The sequence below is a fragment of the Myotis brandtii genome, unplaced genomic scaffold (genome assembly GCF_000412655.1).
Source record: "Myotis brandtii unplaced genomic scaffold, ASM41265v1 scaffold179, whole genome shotgun sequence".
NCBI classification, from domain to species: Eukaryota; Metazoa; Chordata; class Mammalia; order Chiroptera; family Vespertilionidae; genus Myotis; species Myotis brandtii.
In genome coordinates, this window is record NW_005356635.1 from 3,089,427 (window position 1) to 3,114,193 (window position 24,767).

General features: G+C 36.6%; 1 protein-coding gene across 9 annotated transcripts in view; it reads left to right on the top strand.

Moving 5' to 3' along the window:
• Positions 1 to 24,767, top strand: part of USP25 (ubiquitin specific peptidase 25) — a 160,534-nt gene that overhangs the window by 124,138 nt on the left and 11,629 nt on the right. For all 9 annotated transcript variants that reach the window (XR_001361554.1, XM_014537425.1, XM_014537419.1 and 6 more), the window contains 2 exons: positions 15,048 to 15,226; positions 16,750 to 16,828. Coding sequence is in view for 8 of the 9 variants with exons in the window: in XM_014537425.1 (XP_014392911.1) it covers positions 15,048 to 15,226; positions 16,750 to 16,828 (258 nt within the window). In the remaining variant the exon portion in view is untranslated. The remainder of the gene's footprint in view (positions 1 to 15,047; positions 15,227 to 16,749; positions 16,829 to 24,767) is intronic.

The window sequence follows — 24,767 nt, forward strand, 5'->3', positions numbered from 1 at the left end:
CCTCAGCAGCGCTAAGGATGTCCGACTGCAGCTTAGGCCTGCTCCCTGCTGGCAAGTGGACATCCCCCAAGGGTTCCTGGGCTGCCAGAGGGATGTCTGATTGCCAGCTTAGGCCCAATCCCCCGGGGACTGGGCCTAAGCCAGCAGGTGGACATCCCCCGAGGGGTCCCAGACTGCGAGAGGGCACAGGCCAGGCTGAGGGACCCCCTCCCCGAGTGCACAAATTTTTGTGCACCGGGCCTCTAGTTTATATATATATTTTATTAGATTATCCAAAGTCATCTTTATTTTTTTCCAACAATAAAAACAAATGAATTTGTTTTATTGCTTTGGTATTTATAAATGCAAATTTAATCCCATAAATTTAGACTTCCTGTGAGAGAATTTGAAACCACATTGTGAATATGACTTTCACATAAGGTTTGTCCCTTTTTTCTGAATTAGAAAGTAAACTTTTAAAAAATCTATTCTTGTATTAGACCCTAAGCAAATTCAGCAGAACCCTGATTTTATATTTTTAAAAGCCAGTGAATTATACATACTACAAACAACACTCACCCCACCCCTTCCCCACGGTAACAACTTTCAATTACAGTCAAACCTTGAACATCTTCCTTCTCAAACAATTTGCTTCTCAACCTGACAACCCTTTCATGCTCATATCTGTACGATCAGTCACACATCTGTCAGGCGACAAAAGAGAGAATGTGCAAGTATGAGTCAGTTTACCGCTAAAACTCATGTTAAAATCTCAGGAAATTGTGCTGTGAATACTTTCATGTTTTTTTGCTTTTGTTGCTACTTATTATTAAATTTTCATTTTTTGTTGTACATTTTATTTTTGTTAAATTTTCATTTATATTTTATGTCCTTTATGGTTTTTAAAGTGTTTACTTATAAACACTTTAAAAACAAAAAGATTGACCAGTACCTTATACATGTACTGTATAAACGGTAAGAAAAGTTAAAACAAGGAATCATTTGGGGATCTGGAACAGATTAATTAAACTTACATTATTTCTAGTGGAAAACATTGGTTCGGTTTTCAGACACCTTTCCGGAATGAATTAAGTTCAAGAACCAAGGTTCCACTGTATTTTATCTAGTCTTTTGGCATTATTTCCATTAACTTTAAATACAATGATTGTGTTTACACATTTATTTTTTGTTTGTTTATTTTTTTAAAATATACAAATAATGCATAGTTATTGTAAAATTGTATATTATTGCCATAGTTACATTATCTATGGAGTCACCTTTTGATGAGCTAGGATGAGGTATACTATGAGTGCTGGCATTCTTCTAAAAAATGAGATATATTTTATTATTTTTGTTTTTTGGTTGTTTTTTAATCTTTATTGTTGACAGTATTATATATGTCCCTTTTTTTCCCCATTGGCCCCTTCCAGCCTGCCCCCACCCCCCCCCCCAGGCCTTCACCACCCTATTGTCTGTGTGCATAGGTTATGCACATTTGCATACAAGGTCTTTGGTTGATTACCTGCCATCTACTCACCTTCCCAACCTCCCTCGTCTTCCCTCCGAAATTCTGCACTCTGTTCCATGCTTCCATGTCTCTGGATCCACTCCGTGAATCCGTTTACTTTGTTAGTTAGATTCCACATATGAGTGCAATTATGTGATTCTTGTGTTTCTCTGACTGGCTTATTTCACTTAGCATGATACTCTCCAGATCCCTCCATGCTGTCTCAAAGGGTAAGAGATTCTTCTATTTTACTGTTGCATAGTATTCCATGGTATAAATCAATGATGGCGAACCTTTTGAGCTCGGCGTGTCAGCATTTTGAAAAACCCTAACTTAACTCTGGTGCCGTGTCACATATAAACATTTTTTGATGATATTTGCCATAGTAAAACAAAGATTTATATTTTTGATATTTATTTTATATATTTAAATGCCATTTAATAAAGAAAAATCAACCAAAAAAATGAGTTCGCGTGTCACCTCTGACACGCCTGTCATAGGTTCGCTATCACTGGTATAAATGTACCACAGCTTTTTTGTCCACATGTCTACAGATCTTAACTATTGTAAATTGTACTGCTATAAACACAGAGGGGTGCATACATTCTTTCTGATTGGTGTTTCTGTTTTCTTAGGATATGTTGCAAGAAGTGGATCACTGGGTAAAATGAGAGTTAAATATTTAATTTTTTTTGAGAAAACTTTATATTGTTTTCCATAATGGCTGCACCAGTCTGCATTCCCACCAGCAGTGTACTAGGGTTCTCTTTTCTCCACATCCTCGCAGCACTTGTCATGATGGTAGCCATTCTGACAGGTGTGAAGTGATACCTCATTGTCATTTTAATTTGCATCTCTGATAATTAGTGACTTTGAGCATTTTTTCATGTCTCTTGGCCATCTGAAAGTCCCCTTTGCAGAAGTGTTTATTTAGGTCGTTTGCCCATTTTTTAATTGGATTGTTTGTCTTCCTTTTGTTAAATTGTATGAGTTCCTTATATATTTTGGATATTAACCCTTTATCAGATGTATCATTGCCAATATGTTCTTCTATATAGTTGGCTCCCTTTTCGTTTTATTGATGGTTCCTTTTGCTGTGAAGGAGCTATTTATTTTGTTGTAGTCCCATTTGTTTATTTTCTCCTTAGTTTCCTTTGTCCTGGGAGATGTATCCATAAATATACTGCTACGAGATATGTCTGAGATTTTGCTGTCTTTGATTTCACCTAAGGCTTTTATGGTTTCATAACTTACATTTAAGTCTTTTTATCCATTTTGAGTTTATTTTTATGTATAGTGTAAGTTGATGGTCTGGTTTTGTTATTTTTGCATGTATCTGTCCAGTTTTCCCAAACCATTTATTGAAAAGACTGTCTTGACTCCATTGTATGCTCTTGCCTCCTTTGTCAAATATTAATTGACTGTAATGGCATGGGTCAATTTCTGGGTTCTCTATTCTGTTCCATTGGTCTATATGCTTGTTCTTGTGCCAGTACCAGGGTATTTTGATTACAGAGGCTTTGTAGTATAACTTGATACTTAGTATTGTGATTCCTGCAACTTTGTTCTTTCTTGAGATTGCTGTAGCTATTTGGGGACTTTTTTGGTTTCATGTAAATTTTTGGAATATTTGTTCTAGGTCTGTGAAATACGCTGTTGGGGACATTTTAATAGGGATTGCATTGAATCTATAGAATGCTTTGGGTAGCATGGACATTTTAATGATGTTGATTCTACCAATCCATAAACACAGTACAGTGGGGCCTTGACTTGTGAGTTTAATTCATTCCGTGACGGAGCTCGTAACTCAAATTACTCGTATGTCAAATCAAAAAGTGAATGAGTGAGACACGTGATGCTGGGCTGATGTTGTGGCGTTCACTGTGACATTCACTGCGCCAACTAGCGGTGGTGTATCTGAAGCTGGCTTGTAACCCGAATTTTAGCTCACAACTCAAAGCAAAAAATCAGCCGAGAGACGGCTCGTATCTCGAAAAACTCGTTAGTCGGTACACTCATAAGTCAAGGCCCCACTGTATATTCTTCAACTTGTCTATATCCTCTTCTATCTCTTTTTTCAATGTTCTGTAGTTTTCCAAGTATAAGTCTTTTACCTCCTTCATTAAGTTAATTCCTAAGTATCTTAATTTTTTTGTTGCAGTGCTAAATGGGATTATTTGTTTAGTTTTTCTTTCTGAGAATTCATTTTTGGTGTATAAAATAACCATCGATTTTGGAGTGTTGATTTTGTATCTTGCTACATTGCCAAATTTATTAAATCTTGTAGTTTTGGTGGAGTCTTTAGGGTTTTCTATGTACAGTATCATGTGACCTGAAAATAATAAGAGTTTCCTTTTCTCCTTTCCAATTTGGATGTCTTTTATTTCTTCTTGTGTGATTGCTGTGGCTAGGATTTCCAGTACTACATTGAATAAGAGTGGTGAATGTGGACATCCCAATCTTGTTCCTGTTCTTAGAGGAAATGTTTTTAGTTTTGACCATTGAGCATGATGTTCACTGTAGGTTTGTCATATATGGCAAAGTTATGTTGAGTTATACTCCTTCTATTCCCACTTTGCTGAGAGTTTTTATCCAAATGGGTTTTGGATTTTGTTTAATGCTTTTTCTGCATCTATTGATATGATCATGTGATTTTTGTCTTTCAATTTGTTTATGTGATGTATCACGTTTATTGATTTGTGAATATTGTAACAGCCTTGCATCTCCAGAATAAATTCCACTTGGTCATGGTATATGATCTTTTTAATATATTGCTGAATTTGATTTGCTAATAGGTTGTTGAAAATTTTAGCAACTATGTTCAGGGATATATGCCTGTAATTCTTTTTCTTTGTAGTGACTTTGTTTGGCTTGGGAATTAGGATAATGCTGGTCTCATAAAAAGAGCTTGGAAGTGTTCCTTCCAGTTGGATTTTTTGGAATAGTTTGAAGAGGATGGTTTTAGTTCTTCTTTGAATGTTTGGGAAAACTCCCCTGTGAAGCCATCTGGACCCAGGCTTTCGTTTGCTGGGAGTTTTTTGATTACTGCTTCTATTTCATCCATTGTTATTGGCCTATTCAAGTTTTCTGATTCAGTTTTGGGAGATTGTATTTTTCTTGGAATTTGTCCATTTCATCCACTTGTTCAGTTTGTTGTCATATAGTTGTTCATAATATTTCCTTACAATCCTTTGTACTTCTGTGGTGTCAGTAGTCACTTCTTCACTTTCTTTTCTGATTTTATTTATTTGGGTTCTCTCTTTTTGTTTCTTGATAAGTCTGGCTAATGGTTCCCTAATCTTGTTTATCCTCTGAAAAAACTAGCTATTGGTTTCATTGATTTTTTTTTGTATTTTTTTCTCTGTTATTTATTTCTGTTCTAATCTTTATTATTTCCTTCTTTCTATTTAATCTGGGCTTTTCTTGTTCTCTTTCTAGTTTTTTTTCAGTTGTAGGGTTAGTTTATTGTTTTTCTTATTTTTTTGAGGTATGACTGTAGTGCTATGAACTTCCCTCTCAGGAAGGTTTTTTGCTGTGTCCTAGAGCTTCGGGTTGTTGTATGTTCATTTTCATTTGTTTCCAAGAAGTTTTTGATTTCTTGATTAATATCATTGGCCACCCATTCATTGTTTAATATCATGCTATTTAGCCTCCATATGTTTGAATATTTTTATGTATTTTTACTGTAGTTGATTTCTAATTTCATTCTACTTTGATCTGAGAAGATGCTTGATATGATTTCCATCTTCTTGAACTTGTAGAGACTTGTTTTGTGTTCAAACATGTGGTCTATCTTTGTGAATTACCCATGAGAACTTGAGAAGAATGTATATTCTGCAGCTTTGTGGTGAAATGTTCTATAAATGTCAATTAAATCCATCTGATCCAGTGTGTCCTTTAGAGTCACTGTTTCCTTGTTAATCTTTTGTCTGCAAGATCTATGCCGTGAAATCAGTGGAGTATTAAGGTCCCCTACTATTACTGTATGACTATCGATCTCTCCTTTAAAGTCCTTTAAAAGTGTTTTTTATATATTTAGATGCTCCTATATTGGGTGCATATATGTTTATCAGGATTATATCCTCTTGTTGGATTGATCCCTTTAATATTATGTAGTGTCCTTTGTTGTCTCTTGTGATGGCCTTCATTTTGAAGTCTTATTTTGTCAGATATGAGTATTGCTGCCCCATCTTTTCTTTCTTTTCCATTTGCATGGAAAAATTTTTCCCAGTCCTTCCCTCTCATCTTGTGTGTGTCTTTTTTTTTCTCAGGTGGACAGCATATAGTTGTGTCAGTTTTTCATATTCATTCAGCTACTCTATATCTTTTGATTGGATCATTTAAATTAATTTACATTTAAGGATATTATTGATAGGTACATATTTATTGCCATTTTAATTCTGTATGCCTAGGTTTCTCTCTCTATTTCTTCTTAATACAGAAGTCCCTTCGGCATTTCTTGTAATGCTGGCTTGGTGGTGATGAACTCCTTTAGCCTTTTTTCTTTTTGGTCGGGGAAGCTCTTTATTTCACCATCTATTTTGTATGATAGCCTTGCTGGATATAGTAATCTTGGTTTCAGTTCCCTGCTTCCATTACCTTGAGTACTTCATACCATTCCCTTCTGGCCTGTAGAGTTTCTGATGAGAAATCAGGTGTCAGCCTTATGGGAGATCCTATGTAGGTAACAGTTTGCTTTTCTCTTGCTGCCTTTAAGATTCTCTGTTTGTCTTTAATTTTTGGCATTCTAATTAGAATTTGTCTGGGCACAGGCCTGTTTGGGTTCTTCTTGCTTGGAACTCTGTGCCTCCTGAACTTGTGTGACTTTTTCCTTCATCAGGTTAGGGAAGTTTTCTGCCCTTATTTCTTTAAACACTTTCTCTGTCTCTTTCTCCCTTTCTGCCTCATCTGGCACACCTACTATGCCAGTATTGTTACATTTCATGTTGTCCCACAGTTCTCTTAATCTGTCCCTCCTGTTTTGTTGTTGTTGTTGTTGTTCTCTTGAGTGATTTCTTCTAATTCACTGATCTGATTCTCACTTTCCCCTGATCTGCTGTGTATTCCTTCCAGTGTGTTGTTTATTAGTGCTGTGTCATTCTTTATTTCTGTTTTCATAGTTACTGTGTCATTTCTCATGCTGTTGAGCATCTTTACCATCATTATTCTGAATGTTATATCAGATAAATTTCTTACTTTCATTTATCTGTTCTTCTGGAGAATTCTCTCGTTCTTTCATTTGGGGGTTGTTGTTTTTTTGTCTCCTCATTTTGGCTGCCTGTTTCAGTTTGTGACTATGTATTAGGTAGATCTGCTATGCTTCTCAATCTCTAGTGCAGGACAGTGTCAAATGCTGTTTCTCACTAATTAGATCAGGGAAATACACATAGCCTCCAGAGTCTGCCTCTGCCTGAAGACTGACTGGATTTAGTCTTGAGTAGCCCACAGGCAATCATTCACAGGTGAGGATAGTTTTTCCAACAGGGTGGGGCAATTGCTTCTGCCTGGAGTATAATTGTTATTCTCAGTCTCCTAATGGGCCTTGGAAACTCCACAGGGTGGGGCAATGTATTTTCCAATAGGGTGGTTCAACTCTCTTCCCTGTAGGCAAAACTGCCTGGATAGCAAATGTCTGTGTAAGATGACATCCATAGTGTAAGGGAATAACTTGGCACAGGAACCCGGGGTGTCTGCCTTCTAAGCTCTATCCTTAGAGCCCCCTACTCTAGCTTCTGCTCACATAGCTCCTGTCCACTCTGACCTCCCTCTGCTGGAGCAGAAGGGAGTGGCTATACACAGAATACTTTGTGTTGGTCCTTTAAGAAGGTGCCTGCATTTCTAACCATCTTTCCATGGCAGACAGCAACCCTGCTGCTTTTCATAGCCAGATCTTATGTGAGCACCTTTCTCATTTGTGCTCTCTGCTGGGGGGCCCAACTTGGAGATTAGATCCCAGAGTTCTCAGGGCAACTCCCCACAGCTGAGATATCTCTCTGGCACTTCAGCTGCTGTCTGTGGGATCCCATCCTGTTCTTTTGTGCCTCCTCCCATCCTACCATCTCTATGCTGGCTTCACTTAACATCTTTGGTTATCAGGGTTCTCTCCAGCTAATCTTCAGTTAATTATTCAGGATATTTTTTGTATTTTAGTTGTAATTCCAGTTTGGTCCTGGGAGCGTGTCTGTGTAGCATCCACTTACTCTGCCGCCATTTTTAATCTTCACATGAGGTACATTTTTTCTACACATGATTTTTGAATTCCCTGCTGTGGGATGTGAATGATGAGCCCTTTCTTCTCCCACCTCATATCCTCACACTGACTCACAATACAGTTCCTATCACTCCTACATCTCTCTCAGACATACACAAACACACACCTAAATCTTGCCATTTTTATTAAATCAGAATTCTTTCTATAATGCCTATGTACTAGTATGCTCCTCGGAATTGACCTAAGTTCTAAACATTATTATTACTTTCACTTTTTATAACCACAGCTTTCATTTTCCTTGGAGTTTTGTTCTTTGGTTTGCTTAATTTTCTGTGTTATCACTGTTTTACTTCTAAAGTCTCCACCATTTGCTTGAATCTCCTCTTATTCTGTTCTTGTGAATTTTATCCTCTAGAGTCTAGACAGAGCCTCATGTCCTGCACTGTTTCCTGTACTTCGAGATCTCCTTTCCCCATCACCCCTGGGGTGCCCTGTGCATCAGGTTCTTGTATTTTCCACATGTCATATATTTCTCTTTTTTGGTTTACCCTCTAATTTTTATGCAGCAGCAAATTTCTGAAATTTATATTTGTGTACATTTTATTTTTACCCATCTGTAATTGAGGAGTATATATGCATGTAATCTTATGTAAACATTATTTGTTTATAATTCTTTTATATAGTTACAAATAATGTATAAGTATATGACTAACATTTGGAAAATTCTAGCTGATAATATATATAATTTTAGGAAATCTGTTCAAAAGTAATATATAGAAATTGCAGTTACTCAGTAATACGGTGTCCAAAATATGTATATAGCACAGTATCGAACAAATGATGGCCACTTCTGTCTTCCTATTATTCTTAAAATAGATATAGTATATTTTTAATTTTTTAATAGTTTATTATAAATTGAGGGAGAAGGTTTTTGTTTTTTTTAAATATCTCTTCTATCCTGTCTCATTACCAAAAAAATCTTTGTTGGGTTTATTTTCTATTGGCTTTCAGCTAGAAGAAGGAAGCTTTTCAACTCTATGCCTAAGTACTTCTAGATATGGGTTTCCTTATGCATTTATGATCAGGCCATTTTTTATGTGTTATATATGTTTGCTAGTGGTAAAACCATGTGATAAAAATGTGAGCATTGTTACTGATAAAACTATAAGTTGCAAAGTGAAACTTACATCAGGCTGGGTAGTGGAGTTGCTACGGTTTAACTTCTGAATTAGGATGAGTTACCAACCTAATCAGTGACTATATCAGCCTCCCACACGGGATTCTGCTCCTATAACCATGTAATATGAAAGAGTTAACTGGCAGGGAGATCTGGAAAAATAAATGAGGAAAGACACTTACCTAGGTTCTTCTCCCAATTTGACTATTTGTTAGGATTGGTTTTCATTGTTAACAGGAAGATCCCAAAAAAAATAATGGCTTAAAAACAAAAGTTTCTATCATGCAAAAATGAAATCCAGAGGAAGGCAGTGCAGGACTACTCTGATGAGCAAAAATAAAAGTCAGAAGGGAAAAAAAAGAATAACATTCTCAAAGTACTAGTTGCTTGTGTGTGTATGTACAGGGGTGGGATTGAAAGGTCATATGATAATTATAATTGTGGAATTAGTTTAACTTTTTTAATTTACTTTAAAAGCTATTAAAATTTACTTTTTGTGTAAATTACTTTCTAAACCTAGTAAAGTACCTTTAGGGTGTTAATGAAGTAATAACAGTTTTATATTATGAGACCTTTTTTGTGTTTATTTCATTTCTTCATAACAGTTGTTTCTTGGTGACATAACTTTATCACTCTCTTTTAATTTTGAAATGCCTATTGTTATTACTCCTTTGTTTATTCAATAGATACTAATATAAAATATATCAGTGAAATGGAGAGACCCAAGCAGTCCCACTTATAACTGGTACTTAATATGTGAGAAAGATGTTATTTAAAGTCAGTGTATAAAGGATGCTTTAGTCAAAATTTTATGTTTGGACTACTTGGCTACTTCTATGTGCATAATTTTGAAAGTGTTCATATAGGCCCAAATCCATAAAGAAAATATTGCTATATTTTATAAGATTTTAAAAATTCTACACAATAAGATACTAAAAACAAATTTAAAGATAAATGACAAGCAAAATGCAGTTTGCAACTTATAGACAAAACAAATTTTTTAGCAAAGCAAATGCTTATTTAATTTAAACAACAAAAATACCTTAGAGGTTCTTTATTTTCATGAGAATGTCTCTAGTGTGTTTTATTATTAAGGATGAGAGGCCTGATGCATGAAATTCGTGCATGGGTAGGGTCCCTAGGCCTGGCAGCTGGCCATCAGGGCCAACCGGTGGGGTGATCGGGGGACGGGACCTGACCACTCACTGGCCGGTCCCCCCATGGCCCCCCCGCCGGCCGGCTCTGCCCCCCTGCCGCAGCTCCTGCGTTGAGCATCTGCCCCCTGGTGGTCAGTGCACATCATAGCAACCGGTCGTTATGCCGTTTGATTTGCATATTAGGCTTTGAATATATAGGATACTAGAGGCCCGGTGCACAAATTCATGCACGGGTGAGGTCCCTGGGGCTGGCCTGTGGAGATTGGGCTCCAGCTTGCACCCCCAGCCTTGCAGCCCCAGCTTGCGCCCCCAACCCGAAGCCTTGCCTGGCACCCCGCCTTGGCCTGCCAACGCCACCTCACATGCTCCACCATCTCGCCTGCGGGGCAATTGATCGGTACCAGGCCTCCTTCCCTGCTCCCAAAGTTCCTGGGAGCCGGGCAGCGGCCCCGCCCCCCGCAGCCACTGCTTGTTTCCCTCTACGGGGCGATTGGCACGGTGATCAGGTCCCTGCTCGCACCCACCTTGGCTGGTGCTGCCCGCTTACCTACTCCACCATCCCACTGTGGTCCCACTTTCATCGGGGCCCATCAGGGCCAGCAGTGCCTCCACTGCCACCCTCTGCCAGCACCACATCGCAGATGCCCACCATGTTCCATACCCCCCCCTGGTGGCAGCATACATCATAGCAAGCAGTAGAGCTCCTGGTCTCCCGGTAGAACTCCCTGTCAAATGACCGCCTGGGGGGACAATTTGCATATTAGGCTTTTATTATATAGGATTAGGTTTTAATCAATTCTTATAAATCTAAAAACACTCTTTAATTCATAATTAAGAGTTTTCTTTGACACTGGTGCTGAAATTTAGAAAATTTTTAATGCATCTATTTGAGATACTGAACTGGTTTCTTTTTAATTTGTAATCTTAACATTGGCTTTTAAAAAAATCATTGCAAACACCATGTATTCCTATATTTTTTTTTGTATACAGTGTAGTTTATCAAAAATGAATATGGATGTTGAGATCTATGTTCATAGATAAATTGATACATAGTTTCTTTTTTATATTTGTCAATTTTTGGTATTCAGTTTAAACTAGCCTTGTAAAATCATTAAGGAGACTCTCCCCTTTTTTCAGGCTTTAGAACAGTGTAGATATGATAGAAATCATCTTGTCATTGAAGATTTGCCATAATAGCACAGCTCTAAAACAATGTGGGCCTGATTCCTTTATTGAGTACATATCTCGGGCAATGTTTTCAGTTCTTGTGTAGTTTTGCTGGGTCTCTTCAGTTTTTCTATCTCTTAAAGCAATCCTGGTAATTTATATTTTTCTAGATGATCATCTGTTTAATCAAGATGTTATAGTTTATTGGCATAAAATTATATGTATTATCCTTTTATAATTTTTAAAACTTTTACCTGTATTTTTGTTATTATCACCTTTATTTCTGGTGTTGAGTTTTCTTCCATTTTTTGGTCTTCCATTTAGCTTTTTGGAAAGAAAAATAATTAACTATATCCAATTACCACATTATTTTATTTTCTCTAGTTTACTTTGGTTTATTTTCTTTCTTTCCCTAGTTTCTTGAAATAATTTTATTTTACTTAAGTTGGAAATTTTCTTTGACTACCAATCTGTCTGCGTCCTATAGATGTTGATATCTCATATTCTCAATATTAATATACATTTATTCCTTGGGCCTAAGAATTATTTAAAGCAGTATTTTAAATTTCTAAGTGTTTAGTTTGGGAGTTACCTTTATTTATAATTCTGTTTGTTAGTGTTGTGGTGAAAGAACATACCCTACATGATGCTGATCCTCTGGAATGTGAAGTGGGTTTTCTTCATCCCTGTTACACTGTCAATTTTTAAATAATAGTCCATAAACATTTAAAATACATACATTTATTTATATATAGACACACATTCTCTTTGTATTCAACTAACATTATTTTAGAGATAATAGTACTTAGAGAATTATGTGACTGGTTCTCTGTCACAATTAGTAAATGATATACTCGCTTTCTGAATCTTTGTCTAGCCAATTTTCCCTCTGATCCTACTGCCTCCAGAGTATATTGTATATTTGTATGTTTGGTGTCTTCTAATATATATGTATAAAAATATATATATACATATATAGTTATATCAAAATAAAGTCTGTAAGAAGTTATAAATTTAGAATGATTTTATAATATGATTTAGAAAAGTAAAAAGTGTTTAGGTAGAAATCATTTGAATCTTTAGAATTAAAGATTGTAAGAGAGACTTAAACTAGTCTTACTGAATAAGTCATCTGTAGATAGATGGGGTATGAACCAGAAAAGACATCTTGTATGTGGAGAACTTAAGAACAATAGCACATATGCATCTTGGAACAAGCCTGACCTAGGTGGGTGGAGGAGGTCTTTGTTGAAGAGGAATCTATATATATAAAAGCCTAAACGACTGAACAACCGAATGACTGGTCGACTGGTAGCTATGACGCACATTGACCACCAGGGGGCAGACGGTCAACATGGGAGCTGCCCCTGGGGGTCAGTGCGCTCCCACAGCCAACCTCCCATGGCCCCTCCCCCTGGCCAGCCAGCCAACCTCCCATGGCCCCTCCCTCTGGCCAGCCAGCCAACTTCCTGCAGCCCCTCCCCCCCGCCGGCCGGCTCCAATGGCCCCAACATCCCGCAGCCCCTCCCCCCAACCAACCTCCCACAGGCCCAATTGCCAGCCAGGCTGAGGGACTCCACCCATGCACGAATTCGTGCACTGGGTCTCTACTGGGAAATAAGACCATAGGTAACATTGGGCCTGGTTAGTAGGACTGGTGAAAAAAAGTTAAAAAATTAAATGCAAAGCAGTTCTATCACCTGTTGACCAATTTCATTTTGTAAATGTGTGGTGGTTTCATTGCAGTATCAGTGATAATTAAATTAACTGAAAGGACAAACAGTACTAAGTGTAAAGGACTCTGAGGAATTAATATGAGGTTGATTTAATAACACAACAGTGTTAACTGTATTAGTGATTGATTAGAGCTCTGCTAAATATATCAGCATGCTAAATCTGTTGACAGTTTGAAGGAATAAATAGGATTGCAGAATATTTTAAAAGTTAGAAAACTAAATTTTAAAAATTAGGAATGTATGCTAGTAAAAAGCGTTTTTGTGTGTATTTGAAAAATTACTTCGAGAAATTAAAACATACCTCTACTGGGTTAAACACCTATAGATTGTAAATTTGGCATTTACTTGTAAAAATTAGGAGAGACTTAAATAGAGCAAAAATAAAAAAATAAACAATCTTAGAGTAAAAGAAGATTAAAAAAATGTTTTAATAAAAACCCATTTACTATTTATAAAATAATCACAGCCTCTATTCTGAAAGTAGGTAGAAAAATGGATAACTATTTAGTGTTATAATTTCTATCTCTAAACTATAGTAATTATCTTAACAAATTCAATACAAATTTATTTTGGCCATAATAATTTAGGCCAAAAGCACAATATCTAAAATACTTGAATATTTAAAAACACACCTATAATAGCCTAAACAGTCATTGCCTAAGGGGCATAACAAGTAAAAGCAGTTACTGTTTTTGTTTTATATATTTTATCAAATTCAGTATAATTTGATTATTAAATGAACATGTGCCTTTTTTTCAAATAGGGAAAATGAGGAGATTTTAAATAGTTCTAAGCAAAGTTCATGTGTGCTAATTAGGTATGCCAAGAAGTGAATCTTGATAATCCTACATGGTAAGATATAGTCAATTTCCATGGCTATTTTAACCACAGCTCTCAGAATTTAGAATGACATATATATATTCTAAAAATAACCTAATAGAATATATTATTTTAGCTAAAAAGTAATTCTTACTCTATTTATAATGCTGAGCTATATAGAAAGAACTTACTAGCCTTCCTCTTAATGAAGTATAACAATATATAACTAGAACATTTATTGTCTGTTAGTTATATTTTCTCCCTTCTATAAAATACAGTCGTATAGGTGGTAAAATCTGTATGTCCAAGAATTACTTAAAAAAGGCATACATTTGACAAAGAAAAACCCTTCTATAGAAAGGATAATTTGAAATATATGTTGCATATTTTATGGTTAATAGAGCTACAATTAGGTATAAGTCTAACATAAATGAGTATTTTAAAAATTATCTTCAATTGTAAAGGTTTCTTGTATACAGCATTATTTGATGTATAACTCTACATATATTTCTGTATGAGCAGATCTTTTTCAAACCATTTGCTCATGTGTAGAAATATATTAGTATTTATTTTCCATCATAATTAGTTATAAATTATGAGGTGTTTTATCTATAAAGAAAAGCTCCAGCATAATAGTAATAATATTCATTAATAAATAATTATATTAATAAAATGCAAAAATTTTGAAGCAACAAGGAATTCATTCTATGGTAACTACAATCTCTGGGCTTGCTTTTTCATCCCTTATCTGTGGGCTATTCAACCAAAAGTTAATTGTAATAATATTATTAGGATTCAAGAGCCAGCCATTTTCTCTCAGATATGGGTATTCTACAGGAGCTGTATTTCAGCTATAGAATTTGGGATATTAGAGGCTACATCAAACTGATTCTAGAAAACATAGGATAGGAGATGCTTAGTATCTCAATCTTAGGCTATCTCCCATCCAATTATTAACCAGGCCCTGAATAGACTTTGACCAGGCTTTGATAAGTTTTATAAAATTGGCTCACATAGTAACCTTAGATGTATTGTTTATTTTGCCATTTTTCTTTGTAGAAACAAAGAACATTTATATATTGAAGGGATAAGGAAGGGCTTATGTGGTCAGTTTTTTAGAAAGTTCTTTTAATCTATGGAACATGGAACAATAAATATTCTTATACATACTATCTTGTTTGTAATACTTTAAAAGAAAAAAGGCATATTTGCATGCAACAATAATTAAAGTTATAATATTCAAAGATTTCATTGTTATAGCTAACCAAAACTGACATTTTATTACATTTCTTAGGCAATTAAGTTGGAATATTCAAGGTTGGTTAGATTGGCCCAAGAAGATACCCCACCAGAAACAGATTATCGTCTACATCACATAGTGGTCTACTTTATCCAGAACCAGGCACCAAAGAAAATCATTGAGAAAACATTGCTGGAACAATTTGGAGATAGAAACCTGAGTTTTGATGAAAGGTAATTTAAAAATACAAAATACCTTATTTGTAGGCTCAAATTGTTCTTATTTTTGTAGTTCCCAATGCAATTTTTGAATGTTTATTTTACACATACACAAAGACATTTTAATAAATACAGCACAAAATCTGACTTTACTTAATTTGAACAGTTGCTTTGTAATTTTATCTATAGGTTATAATCATGACCTTTAAAAGCTTGAACTGAAAATAACTCATCGTTTTCATACATTGCAGTTGTGAGCTAAGCAATATAATGATACACAGAAGAGTATACTGTAATCACTGCTTTGTGGGAGTCAATATTTTAAAGATAAAAATTTTTTCAGCCTTTATACTAAGGATATTTGGAGTCAGATAATTGGTTAAATTAATTTTAGTTTATAAAAAAAGTTTTCTCTTAGAAGTTCCTATAAAATTATTTACTAATATTAAAATTTTAAATTTAATCTAGTGAGAATGAATACTGTTAAAAAAAGGTCTCAGTTAAAGATCAAAGTATTGGAAGTTATTTTAGAATACAGAAACATTTATGCTGTCTTGGAGTTCATTGTAATTGCATTTTAATTCTGAAATAAGTGATTATCCTTTTATGAAATTTCAAAATACTTAATGAAAAATATGTTTAGCAGAGGAGAATATGAGGAGAAATGAACATCTAGTATTAATTCCTGCTTCACCATGTGTCTGAAATTTAGGATTAAGAGAAATAGTACAAGTAAATGGTTTTGAACAATACCTAGTAGACACTGAGTGCTCAGTGAGTGTTGGCTATTTCAGTTTTTGATAGTAGAAGTATGGTTATCATTTATTTTGCTACATATGGCTACAAAGAGCTCTGAAGTATGATTATGACCCTTATTATCTATCTGTTAATGCACATGATCCAATAAACATATGCTATTGAATTTGGGGAAGAGATTTATGGAATAATCACATTGACTTTTTATTCTTTTGCAATTTTTTGTCCTGGCAACTGCAGATAGTCAATTTGTTTTAATAACCTAATTTGTGTTGTGCTTAAAAGACAGAGTATGTACTAGCATGTGATAACTAAATATATTTTGTAGGGATTTCTGATCACAAATTTATTGGAATGTTTCCATTCTTACCTGAAATAATAAGAATGTTTTGTATTCTTTTGTACTATTTGCAAATAATGCTATTTGGGGGAAAATAAAATTTAATGTATCTTGAGCTGAATAAATACAAATTATTTTTAAAAGTATATTTTTATCTATGCAATCCTTATTAATAGACTATAATTTAAAAACCATAAGTATAACACAGTAAATTTGACTTAGAATCATTGACTTAGAATCATGCTGTCTTTTTTATGTACTTTGTAACCAACATTGGTCTCAAAAACACATTTTTTCTTAAGCTTATTTGGGAGTTGTTTCCTCAGTAACAGTGGTTTTCATTTATATATGTGTTGGGTAGTTTCATTTATTTAACACACATTTTTCAGTTTTATGGATTTGGCTTTTGATTTAGGAATATATACTTTTTTTTTATTTTAAGGTGTCACAACATAATGAAAGTGGCCCAAGCCAAACTTGAAATGATAAGACCTGAAGAAGTAAACTTGGAGGAATATGAGGTAATGTGCTTTTTGAGAGGTCAAACTATAGACTGAGGAATTCTGTGGTTCACTGATCTTCCTTTCATTTCAGCACAGCTAAGCACCTGAGAAAGTGAGGCATACGGAGTGAAGTCATACCCACCAAAGTTTTTACAGCTAGCAGGTTACAACTTGGTTAACAGAACCTCCATTCTTAAATGCTATGCTTTACTGAAACCATGCTGCATTTTTTCCTTTGTTTCACCACATGTTTTGGTGATGTTAGAAATTCATTTTAATCATTGAATCCCACATTTATTTGTCAGTATTGGATGTTGTGCATGTGAGAGAACACACACGAGTACTGAGATTGGGCTTGCAGTAATTTTATGCACAAAATTCTCTGTCTTAACTTTTGGCTTTAAAATTAATACCTTTTTTAATTCACCAATTCAAATACCTAGTATTTATTCAAACTTTAAATTTATACTATATATGTTATATATTTTATTTATTTATTTATTTATTTATTTTTTAAATATATTTTATTGACTTTTTACAGAGAGGAAGGGAGAGGGATAGAGAGTTAGAAACATCAATGAGAGAGAAACATCAATCAGCTGCCTCCTGCACATCTCCTACTGGGGATGTGCCCACAACCAAGGTACATGCCCTTGACTGGAATCGAACCTGGGACCCTTCAGTCAGCAGGCCGACGCTCTATCCACTGAGCCAAACCAGTTAGGGCATGTTATATATTTTAATGTGTACATCATTAAATGTAATATTTATGATACATTATTCAGTAGTGTCTTTTAAAATTTACAAATCCAGTTAATTTTAAGTTGCTTTCATGAGTGCCTTTGATTAATGTTTGGTCCCATTTACAAACTTAATTATTTTACATTCCCTTAAACAATTATTGTAATTCACCATATTATAACAGATAAAAGGAAAGCTACTGAAACACCCATTTTTGATGAAAACCCTTAGTTAACCTGGAATAAGATGTAAGTACTTTAATCTGCTAAAGAGTGCTTTGAAAAACAAAAAAATTACAACAAATATATAGAATTGTAGACATGGAAAGCTTTCTATTTGAGATTAGGAAAAAGAAAGGGATATCTGCTGTCACCACTTCTACTCAGAATGGTACTGAAAGTTCAAGCTGGGCAGTAAGGCAACAAATATAAGCAAAAAGTAAAAGATTTGAAAAGAAGCAATGAATTTATCATTGTTTTCAACTTTAGACCTAGATAATACAAACAAAATCTACAGATAAATTCAGTGGAACTAGTAAGAGCTTTGCAACATGCAAACCTATGTCAAATATCAATTCGTTTATACCAATAACAAATAATCAGAAATTGAAATTTTTAAAAATGGCACTATTTACATAAAATATCATCCAAAACTATGGGATACCTAGAAATAAGTTTAACAAAAGATATGCATGACTTTAGGAGTCATTAAAGAAGACCTAAATCAATGAATAATATGTATCATGTTAGGAAAACTTGGTATTATAAAGATGACAGTATGCTCCTAAATCAGTGGTTCTCAACCTTCCTAATGCCGTGACCCTTTAATACAGTTCCTCATGTTGTGGTGACCCCCAACCATAAAATTATTTTCGTTGCTACTTCATAACTGTAATTTTGCTACTGTTATGAATCGTAATGTAAATATCTGATATGCAGGATGTATTTTCATTGTTACAAATTGAACATAATTAAAGCATAGTGATTAATCACAAAAACAATATGTAATTATATATGTGTTTTCCGATGGTCTTAGGCGACCCCTGTGAAAGGGTCCACAACTTGGTTAGGAAAGAAGGGGATTCAGAAAACAGGGAAATCTCTGAAAAGCAGCAGATTCACTTTTTGATCAAAGGCAGTGTGCTCAGCACTGCACACGCACATAAACATGTATGCTAACACAGGAGGTTCTCGTCCACCACTTGTTTTTTTTTTTCTAATATATTTTTATTGTTGATAGTATTACAGATAGCTCCCATTCCCCCCCTTCCTCTCCCCCTCCTCCCAGCCCCTACCCATCCCTCCAGATCTTCACTACCCTATCGCCCATGTCCATGGGCTATGCATATAAGTATATTAGTTCTTTGGTTTATCTCTTCTCATCCCCCCAACCTTGAGGTATGCTTCAGATCTTATTTTGTTGGTCAATTCATTTTGTTCGTTAGATTCCACAAATGAGATCATATGATATATATTCTTTCTCAATTTGGCTTATTTCACTTAGCATAATATTGAATGGCTTATGGATTCATTGCAGTTTCTATTAAACTTTTAGCAAGTCGTTTTAGGGAGTTTGCTATACCGATTCAAGAATTTTATGGAAATGCAAAGATTTCAGCCTAGTCCTGACATTCTTTTTTTTTTCTAATATATTTTTATTGTTGATAGTATTACAGATAGCTCCCATTCCCCCCCTTCCTCTCCCCCTCCTCCCAGCCCCTACCCATCCCTCCAGATCTTCACTACCCTATCGCCCATGTCCATGGGCTATGCATATAAGTATATTAGTTCTTTGGTTTATCTCTTCTCATCCCCCCAACCTTGAGGTATGCTTCAGATCTTATTTTGTTGGTCAATTCATTTTGTTCGTTAGATTCCACAAATGAGATCATATGATATATATTCTTTCTCAATTTGGCTTATTTCACTTAGCATAATATTTTCCAGGTCCATCCATGCTGTCCCAAAGGGTAAGAGATCCCTCTTTTTTACAGCTGCATAGTATTCCACAATGTAAATGTCCCACATATTTTTATCCATTCACCTTCTGATGGGCACTTGGGCTGTTTCCAAATCTTAGCTATTGTAAATAACACTGCTATGAACATAGGGGTGCATATATTCTTTCTGATTGGTGTTTTGGGATTTTTAGGTTATATTCTCAGAAGTGGGCTAGCTGGGCCAAACGGAAGTTCCATTTTTAATTTTTTGAGGAAACTCCATACAGTTTTCCATAATAACTGGACCAATCTGCATTCCCACCAGCAGTAAATGAGTGTTGCCTTTTCTCCATCCTCACCAGCCCTTGTTTGTTGATGATAGTCATTCTGACAGGTGTGAGATGATATTTCATTGTAGTTTTAATTTGCATTTCTCTGATGATTAGTGACTTTGAGCATTTTTTCATATGTCTCTTCGCCATTTGTATGTCCTCTTTGGAGAAATGTCTGATCAGGTCGTCTGCCCATTTTTTAATTGGATTGTTTGTCTTTTGTCGAGTTGTATGAGTACTTTATATATTTTGGATATTAACCCCTTATCAGATGTATCATTGGCAAATATGTTCTCCCATTCAGTATGTTTCCTTTTCATTTTGATGGTGGTTTCTTTTGCTGTGAAGAAGCTTTTTATTTTGATGAAGTCCCATTTGTTTATTTTCTCCTTAGTTTCATTTGCCTTAGGAAATGTATCTGTAAACATATTGCTACGTGAGATGTCTGAGGTTTTACTGCCTGTGTTCTCTAAGATTTTTATGGTTTCATGCCTTACATTTAAGTCTTTTATCCACCTTGAGTTTATTCTTGTGTATGGTGTAAGTTAGCGGCCCAGTTTCATCTTTTTGCATGTGTCTGTCCAGTTTTCCCAACACAATTTTTTTGAAGAGACTGTCTTGACTCCATTGTATGCTCTTGCCTCCTTTGTCAAATATTAATTGACCGTAATGGTGTGGGTCAATTTCTGGGGTCTGTTCTGATCCGTTGGTCTATATGCCTGTTCTTGTGCCAATACCAGGTTGTTTTGGTTATAATGGCTTTGTAGTATAGTTTGATATTCGGTATTGTGATCTCTCCTACTTTGTTCTTCTTTCTCCAGATTGCTGCAGCTATTTGGGGTCTTTTATGGTTCCGTATAAACTTTTGGAGTATTTGTTCTAGCTCTGTGAAGTATGCCGTTGGTATTTTAATAAAGATTGTGTTGAATCCTGTAGACTTCTTCGGGTGGTATAGACATTTTAATTATGTTAATTCTTCCCATTCATGAATATGGTATATCTTCCATTTGTTTATATCTTCCTTTATTTCTTTTTTCAATGTCCTATAGTTTTCCAATCACAGATCTTTTGGTTAAGTTTATTCCTAGGTAATCTTATTTTTTTGTTATTGTTGCAATGGTAAATGGGATTTCTTTTTTAGTTTCTCTTTCTCATAGTTCATTATTGGTGTATAAAAATGACATCGATTTGTGGATATTTATTTTTTATCCTGCTATCTTGCTGCATTCATTTATTAAATCTAGTAGTTTCCTGATGAACATTCTTGAAGAACAACTAAGGAGGCTTATTCTACTAGTAATCAAGACATGCTATCTTAACTATTATGTTTATAATAATACGAGAGACCCGGTGCATAAAATTTGTGCACGGGGGCTGGGGGAGGCCTTCAGCCCAGCTTGCACCCTCTCCAATCCTGGAGCCCTCGGAGGATGTCCAACTCGCAATCCGGGACCTCTGGCTCCTAACCACTCACCTGCCTGATCCCCCTAACTACTCTCCCATGCCGGCCTGATCCCCATAACTGCCTTCCCCTGCCAGCCTGATCCCCTTAACTGCCCTCCCCTGCTGGCCTGATCCCCCTGACTGCCCTCCCCTGCAGGCCTGATCCCCCTATCTGCTCTCTCCTGCCGGCCTGATCCCCCTAACTGCCCTCCCCTGCCCCCCTGGTCCCCCCTATTAACTTTTTTTTTTTAATCTTATCCCCTTCACACACAATTGTATTTGACTTCCTTATTGGCTTCTCCCTCTCACACAATTTTTCTCTCTCCTTTATGTAACACTTTTCCTACTGACTCATCATTTATAAACTTTTCTTTTCTCCTTATTTCCTACTTCTGTTCCATCATTCTTCTTCCCATCTTTCTCCTACCCTTCCTCCCTCCCCACATTCCTTTTTCCTTAATCTTTACCCCTGCTCTCCCTCCCCTTTTCCTTCTTCTCACCTTAAATTTTTTCTTCACTTCCTTCCTCGGACCTGCTTTGCTCTCTCCCCCATTTCTTCTTTCTTCCCATTCTCCTTTTAAGCTATACTGGCTCCCCTTTAAAACTTTTCTTCCCTCTTTCTCTCTCATCCTACCTTTCCCATACATTCTTCTGTACTTACTTCCACTGTTTTAATATCTATCTACCTAATTATTCACTATCATTTATCTTTTTGCTTTTCTGACTCCTACTTTTAAAATCTGTCCCCAGTACACAACTATACTTGATTTTCATTATAGCTCCTACAGTTCTCTCATACATTCTCTTTCCTTCTTTAACTCTGCTGTCTACTGAGTCCTTTATAAAGTTCTTCCCTCCCTCCTTCCCTTCTTCCCCATCCTCCGTGCCTCCCCCTCCGAGTCAGGGGAGGGTCCGCCAGGCTGGGGCTGGTGTCCATTGCGGGGACCACTGCATTACGTACACATGCGTGGCTTTTCTCCCTCTGCGTGCTGAAGGCGGGGACGCTGAAGCCTTTCCCATCCCCCGGCGTGCCCGCTCCCATACCTGGAGCAGCTCTCCATCCACTCCCGTCCCGAATTCGCAGGCAACGGGCATGCTTGCACAGGCACGGTTGGGGTTCAGCTTGCCCTCAGGGGACGTTTCACCCAGGATGCAAGCCCCTGTCCGGGTCGGACCGGGCAGATGAATAGATGGACGGCTGGAGAAAGCCGCAGCAGCTTCCCTGTGGTGTGAGGGTTGCCTGTGGTCTCCACCGTGGCAGGGCCAGGTCCGCACGGCGGGAGAAGGCTTCAAGATTGTGCGCTTGGGAGGATCGATTGGTTTGCCAGGCATCGCGGGGCCACCCTGTGTGTCTGTGGTGGTGGGACCCTCACGTTGTTTACCCGGTGGCCCGTCCAGGTCTGGTGCCTTACCTCGATGTCAATCTCTGTTGTCTCGCCCAGGCCCTTCCTTCGTGTTGGGTCCATACCCTCTCGATTTGCATGCGCAACCCCTCCCAGGATCACCACCAATGCTCGCACCCCCCAGTTGGTGTCTGCTGACCATGCCTTCTGCCAGTGGGTGTTGCCCCTCGGTCCCCCCCCCCACCTCAGGGGGGTTTGGTGGCGTCCTCAAGCAGAGTGCATTTGGACAGGGTGTGGTGCCAAGGGAAGGGAAACGAGCCTCACGCAAGTCCCCCTGCTGCATGCGCAGCCTGTTGAACAGTCATTACTATGATGCAGTAATGGACAATTTGCATATTACCTCTTTATTATATAAATTAACATAAGGATGGGTATATTAGAATAATAAAGCATAATAGGGAATCTAGGGACATACCCACAAATCAGTGGACACAGGATATATGCTAAAGATGGCAAGCAAATTGGTTGTTAAGTCTACGTCTGTCCCCAAAATTCAGGTTACAACTTAATTTTAAGTTGTGATTTGATTCTGTAGTCCCTCCCCAAGGTTGCTTCATCAGATTGGATTCAGCATATTTTTATTCTGAAAATATCTTGTATTCTTTCTAATTTCAGAGTCATTACATCTTACAGGTATTCACATAACATGTTTTTGGATTTCTTAACATTTCACATATCTTTGTCTTGCTCTAAGTCAGGGATCAGCAAACATTGGCCTGCAAACCAAATGCAGTTCACCACCTATTTTTATAAATAAGTTTAATTGGAACACAACCATTTGTTTGTGTATGTTTCCACACTGTAGTCACATAGTTGACTGCAAATCCTAAAACATTTACTTTCTAGCCTTTTTAGGGAAAGTGTTTACCAACTCACAACTTCTAAGGCAGTTCTTTAATGACAGTAGAGTAGCAATTTGAATACTTTCCCAAGAAGCTAACTTTATACTTGCAAACAAATTTTGCCTTAATTTGTTATTAAGATTTACTAGTAATATAAAAATATACCTCAAAACCTTAAAATTAAAAATTAAAATGATTTATATTCAGGGAGAATATAGTAGGCCAATAACAGGTCTATATGTTTCTTACTTTCATTTTCTTATAATAATCTACACTAATAAGAGAAAGATGCAAATTGACCATACCTTCATGACACCCACCAGCCAATCAGGAGTGTGTATGCAAATTAACTCAACAAAGATGACGGGTTAATTTGCATATGCAGGTGCCGAGTGGCCGGAGGCTGGGCGGGGGACGCTTGCATCGTCGCCATGGTGATGACACAGGCGTTCCGCACTGCCCCAGCTGCTCCGGGCCTCTGGGCAGCATGGGAAGGCGGAAAGGCAGCTTCAGAGCGAAGGCAGAACGGCGGCTCCAGGCTGGAGTGAAGGTGGAAAGGCGGCTCAGGCCTGAGCAAAGGCGGTGCCGGCAGCCAGGGGAAGGAAGGCCCATTCTTGCACAAATCTTCATGCATTGGGCCTCTAGTGTCTATATAAGAGCTTTAACACTTTTATTATCAGTGTCTTTTTTAGGTTACTCCTATATTGTATTTTAGTTATGGTTTTCCTTAATCAATTTTTATTAAATAAGAAAAAAAATCATGATTTATATAGGATGTCAGTTTTGAGTGTGTTAGTCCTGCTACTTGCCCTACAATCGGCTTTTAGGAAGTAGGGCAGTGAAATGGGAAATGCATCTATCCTTTTCACTGCGTCTCAGATGAATAGACCATTCACATTCCACATTTAAAGTCAAATTCCACACACATTTGGCAAAAAGTAAATGATCAAATAAACTTACTATGCTAAAACATTTTTTTCTTTTAGTTCCTTTAAATTCTGCATCAAATAATAGACCTCAGGCTTTGATTCATATTAGAGTAGGAAATTCATTTACCTCCTACATTCAGTGTGATGTAGATGCAGGGTGGGACAAAAGTAGGTTTGCAGTTGTTTATGGAAAAGCACACAATAATCCTATCTAATAAAAGAGAAACATGGTAATTAGCCGTATGGCTGCTACCCTTCCCATTGGCTAATCAGTGAGATATGCAAATTAACTGCCAACCAAGATGGCGGCTGGCAGCCAGGCAGCTGA